Raw genomic sequence first — 5,333 nt, 5'->3', positions numbered from 1 at the left:
CAATAAAAGGAAACTTACAAACCACCGGTCGGCGTGGACATGAATGACAACAACGAAAATAGGTCTTCCCATCGATTTCTTCTTGTCGCTTCTGTCTTTCTCAACCAAACACAATGCTTTTGTCTTCTCTTTGTAAAACACTTTTCCTTTTGCCTCCAAAATTGTCCACACGTGCAAGAGTTAATATCATTTAATGAAAATAAATTTTAAAAACATATGTGTTGTGACACGTCAACCATGTCAAAACTAAGTCTAAAAATCGTGTTCAAATATCATTTTCATTTTCCTATTATACCTTTATCCCTTACATTAATTTTAAATATTTTACATATGTATTTATTGAGTTACATAAACATATAAACGACTAAAATAAAGAATTTTACAACTATTTTATTAGAATAAAAAAATTATTTTCTATATTATGTGAAGAAATCCTGAAGAGATATGTAAAAGTAATCAAAGAGATAATGCTATTTATTATGCAACGATAAGAAAAGTCAATTAAACTAAATTAAAAAAAATATGACTAAATTCCAACCTAAAAAAATAAATATGTGTCAGACTCTCCTTTGCAGACACGCTATCCAGTTTCAGTCGCGAGTCGAGCCTTCTTATGGTACAAAACAAACGAAATGAAACTTGCTTCGTTGATTTCTGGTTCCACTGATTACACTCGCATCTTCTCCATTAAGGTAAAACACTCTTATCTCTCTCACTTTGATTCTGTGATTTTGAACCGTTATGTGTTAACCCAGAAAAAGAAACTGAGAAGTAGAACACTTGCTATTGAAATGTTGATTAAAAGGACAATGTGATGAGGGAAAAGAAGCCAATTCTTGCATGGGAAGAAGTGAAGCTGTTCAAAACCATGGTTCCTCCTCTTGTGGCTGCTTTTCTTGTCTTATCTCCAATTAGCACCACTCCACGTGAGTTCTCTCATCACTCCTTTCCTCTTTAGTGCTTCTGCTTTTGATTCAAACTGCATTACTGTCAACATGCAATTACCCACTCTTTTTTTTTTTTTTTTTTTTATTCATGGGCGTTGCTGCCGAAACAGTACCTAAAATAATTTAGATTTCATAATATTCATGTATCTTAGTACAATTCTACCATAGAGAGATTCGATTGTTTTCAGGATTGAGTATAGGTGAAAGGACTGATTTCTCAAAGTAACAAATCGAGAGTTGAATCCCAATTGAATGAGATGTACAAATATGAGAGATTCATATCAATCTTGAAACACATCTTCTGCATGATTCTTCTTGAAGGATACATACATATAACAGAACAATGAACAAGGAATATAACTGACCTATTATATTGTAATCCTATTACTGTGCAGGATAGGTGTCTTGATCTTTTATAATGATTAACTTTGAAAGTTATATTGAAGATAATTTTTTAGTTCAGATTAAATGATAGAATAATTACATTTCTACTAGAGAGTTTTACCTTTTAAACTTTAGAGCATCTGTAATTCAAATTACAGAAGTTTGTTAGACGGTTCAAAGGGTGTTAGTGTCCTAGTCAATACTATATAAAAGACACCTCTTTGTATAGAATAGAGAAGGTGTGTGTGTAAGGATGCACATTTGAAAATAAAACAAGACATTAACTTTCTGTGATTTCCTTCGTCTTCCTATTTGTGTGCGTGATTTCTTCTCAAAAAAAGTGGTATCAAGGGCTACGTTGATTGTGTTCATGGACCGAGGAACCTGAATTTTGAAAAGAAAGAAATGGCGAGTTTGGACAATGTTGTTTCTAGCAATCTGTCATTGTTTGAAGGAAAGAATTTTGATGATTGGAGGGTGAAGATAATTGTGATATTCTGTTTCGAAGTTGTCGGAGAAGTGGGGAAGGTGGGATTTCATGAATTAGGAATAGATGCTGCTGCCAATTATAAGGCAAATTATAAATAATTCAAGGAACTTGATTGAATACCCGATTCTTGATTCATCAATGTATTGATGTTACTGTTTTTGGAAGAATATCCAAGGTCACACTACAAGAAAACAAGTATGAGAATATTTTGGTTAAGACCTATGGTGGTGCTGACAAGAGAAAGAAAATCAAGTTTATGACTTCTAGAATCTGCTGCAGATTATTTGAATAGAATTCAAATACTGGTGAATGGAATGAAGTCATGCAAGGAGGAGATCCAGATCAGCAGCAGGTTGTTGACAAGATCTTGAGAACCTTAACTCTGCATTTGATCATGTCGTGGCAAATGAAGAATCAAAGGACCTTGATTCAATGAGTATTGAAGAATTACAGAATTCACCGCCATGCACAAAGAATTAATGAGAGAGAGGAGAAGGCACACGGGCAAACATTGCAAGTCTAAAACAGTTTAAAAACCAGAAAGGGAAAGGGAAAAGAAAATGGAAAGGAGGAAGATTGAATGAATCAACTAGTGGCCAAGACCAAACTGTTCAAGATCAGAGTGATTTGACCACCAAATTAATCAGGGATTTATCAACCATCACACTCGTATTTCAGGGACAAATTCGAATATGTACTCACAGAAATTGTATTGAACTAGTTTGAGATAAACAAAATTTTGTTGTCTTGACACACTACTTAATTGGTCAACAGGTTTCCTTCTCGCATAAGCCACGCTGTGACCATCTCATTTCATCAACTTCACATCACCGATCCTCAATTTCTCTCTTTTTACCAAGTGTTGCAAAATTGCATAGTTGCTTAAGGATCAAAGAACATGCACTCAAGGAATGAATTCTGAATTCTGAATTCTGATTCCTTGCTAATTGTCAGTTATAACAAAAGTGGCATAGGCTTACAGACCGATAATTCATCATCTCATCTCATGCTTGCTAAGTATTTGTGTGCCCAATTGGCTGAAATCCGTTTATTGTTATTGGATCAACTTTGTTTTTTCTTCGTTTCTCTTAAGAACTCGTACTTCTGGACTTGTAAGCTATTCTAAGGCAATATTTACATGTAAGAAACATTGTACTTCATGTCTATTTTCTTGCACTCTGCAGTTTCAAGTGCTCAAGCCGTAGATATTCAGAGAGGAACCACATTGTTTCGTCAAGCTTGTATTGGATGTCACGATGCAGGTGGAAACATAATACAACCGGTGAGCATCCCCTTATATGCATGCATGCATGCATGACATCTCCTTATGTCCTTGCAGACTCAACTCAATTTGTTCATTCTTCGTTATTGTTTTCCACTATTTTAACTTACAGGGGTCAACTCTATTTACAAAGGATTTACAGAGGTAATTGGAGGAAAACTAAGCACCCTCGTGCTGAATTGAAAATATGATGGAGAAAGAAAGCTTTGAATTTTTTAAAGGATACACGTTTGAGTACCAACTATTTCATGAATGAGTTCTTTAGAACATCACCAAATATGAATTTAAAATTCACATTTTGTTGGCCTCTAGCAAAAGGTGTAGTAAACTTCTGACTCTATTTTGATACATCTTTGAAATTATACTAATGTTACTCAACAGAAATGGAGTTGATACAGAAGAAGCAATCTATCGTGTCACTTACTATGGCAAAAGACGAATGCCAGTAAGTTATCTTGTGTAGATTCAAAGAATGAAATCATTATACATTTTAGTGTGTGTGTGTGTGCATGCATTCACATGTCTTGGAGGATTTAATTTCAATCATAAAAATGGTATATAAATGGTTAAGTTTAGATTCTGGGTATGTTTCATTTGTTAAAGAAAGCTAAAGAAAAGTGAAACAAGCTAATTCATCCTATCACAGATATATACACACAGTAAATGTGTTTCACTTGATGCCTTGCTTAATATTTTGTATTTCATTGTTGTTCATATTTTATTATTTGCACTTCCATGCAGGGCTTTGGTAAAGAGTGCATGCCACGGGGTCAGTGCACATTTGGAGCCCGTTTGGAAGATGAAGATATCAAGATATTGGCTGAGTTTGTCAAGTTGCAGGCTGATCAAGGGTGGCCAAGTATAGACACTCAAGAAAAGTGATTTAATTCATGTTAGGTTCACTTATTTGTAAAATATAATTGTTTATTTCTTTTAACATTTTTTTGAAAACTTTTGAAAATAAATTGTTAGTTATGCTAGGCTGAACCAAACATGTTGAGATCCGTTAAACAACAATGTTGCAAAAATCTCTACTCTAAGCCAATATTTTAATATAATCAATTTAAGTTTAATTTAATCTTATAAAACAGATGAATTTTTTTATTTGTATATAATAATTGAGTTTTATCTTCTTTTATATAATAATTTAGTTTTATCTTTGATTAATATAAAATCTTCTATCAATCACTAAACAAGATTGCATATAACTTTGAATACTAAATTGCCTCCCAATATTAATATTGTCACATCATAAGTTCCCACGTGTGTCATCACCTGTCACCACGTGTCATTCAAGATAATTGAAATCATATTCTTCATCTTTCTTTTTTTGTTTTCCTCTGTTTTTAGCTTTCTTTTTCTGCTTAAACTTTACATGATATCAAGAGCATCTTTTTCTCACCATGACTTATTCTGCACTTATTTGATGAAACTGCTACTCCGTAAATATTTCTCAATGTTTCTGATCAAATGTCCAACACGATAAATCCAAATTTGTTGAACATGAACAACAAGATCAACTTGTTGTTGCATGGCTTCTAGCGTCTTCATTCTGCTGCTTAAATCTGGTCCAAGCTTCAAATATACTATGCGTCTCACACTCGAACAAAGATCAAGAAGCTGAAACTTAAGTTAAAAACACCAAAAAGAATGATCGCTGGTGTTTATCTCTCTCAATGATATAAAGAAAATTATTGATACGTTGGCTGTGGGAGCTCCTCTTTCATATCATGGCAAGATGGCTTATAAGATGAGAATGATCCCTTTGTTAGATCTATTATTTTCAGAATTGATCAGATTTTGGGCATTAATAAGGAGTAAAAATAAAAAAAAAGTTATATTCTTATACTCTGATACTTTGACCCTATACAATGCATCAAAACACCGGTGTGAAACGCAAGATTATAGTGGTCACAGAGAAAAACATTACACATATATAGTTGTATATGGTTTTTGGGTGGATACTCTATCTTCATCTTGGTTGCAATAATAGGAACATCAAAATGCAAGACAAAGCCACTAAATAGAAGACAGGGTGATAAAAAACTAACCCCTGACTCAGGCTATTTAATCCAGAGGTTTACTTTGTTTCTGCAAATGAAAGTGAGTGCGAGGAAAAAGGGATGAGGAGAGGGTTTTGGGAAAGCAAAGTTGTTGGCTATTGGCATAAAATAGAATCAAAGGAAATATCTTCAACTCCTAATATTGCAACAAACTCTAGCTACAACTA

At 33.6% G+C, this 5,333-nt stretch overlaps 1 protein-coding gene across 1 annotated transcript; it reads left to right on the top strand.

Moving 5' to 3' along the window:
• Positions 1–549: 549 nt before the first annotated feature.
• On the top strand, positions 550–4,176 carry CYTC6A (Cytochrome c). The gene is made up of 6 exons (XM_028062432.2): positions 550–692; positions 806–926; positions 3,006–3,103; positions 3,216–3,247; positions 3,485–3,548; positions 3,845–4,176. The coding sequence occupies exons 1-6, from the start codon at positions 633–635 to the stop codon at positions 3,983–3,985; spliced, it is 516 nt and encodes a 171-aa protein (XP_027918233.1). The 5' UTR covers positions 550–632; the 3' UTR covers positions 3,986–4,176.
• The last annotated feature ends 1,157 nt before the right edge of the window (positions 4,177–5,333 follow it).

This window comes from Vigna unguiculata, chromosome 3 (assembly GCF_037176805.1).
Source record: "Vigna unguiculata cultivar grain cowpea cultivar isolate G323 ecotype 2 chromosome 3, ASM3717680v1, whole genome shotgun sequence".
Taxonomy (NCBI): domain Eukaryota; kingdom Viridiplantae; phylum Streptophyta; class Magnoliopsida; order Fabales; family Fabaceae; genus Vigna; species Vigna unguiculata.
The sequence above is the reverse complement of the archived record's forward strand: the minus strand, read 5'-3'. Positions and strand labels throughout refer to the sequence as shown.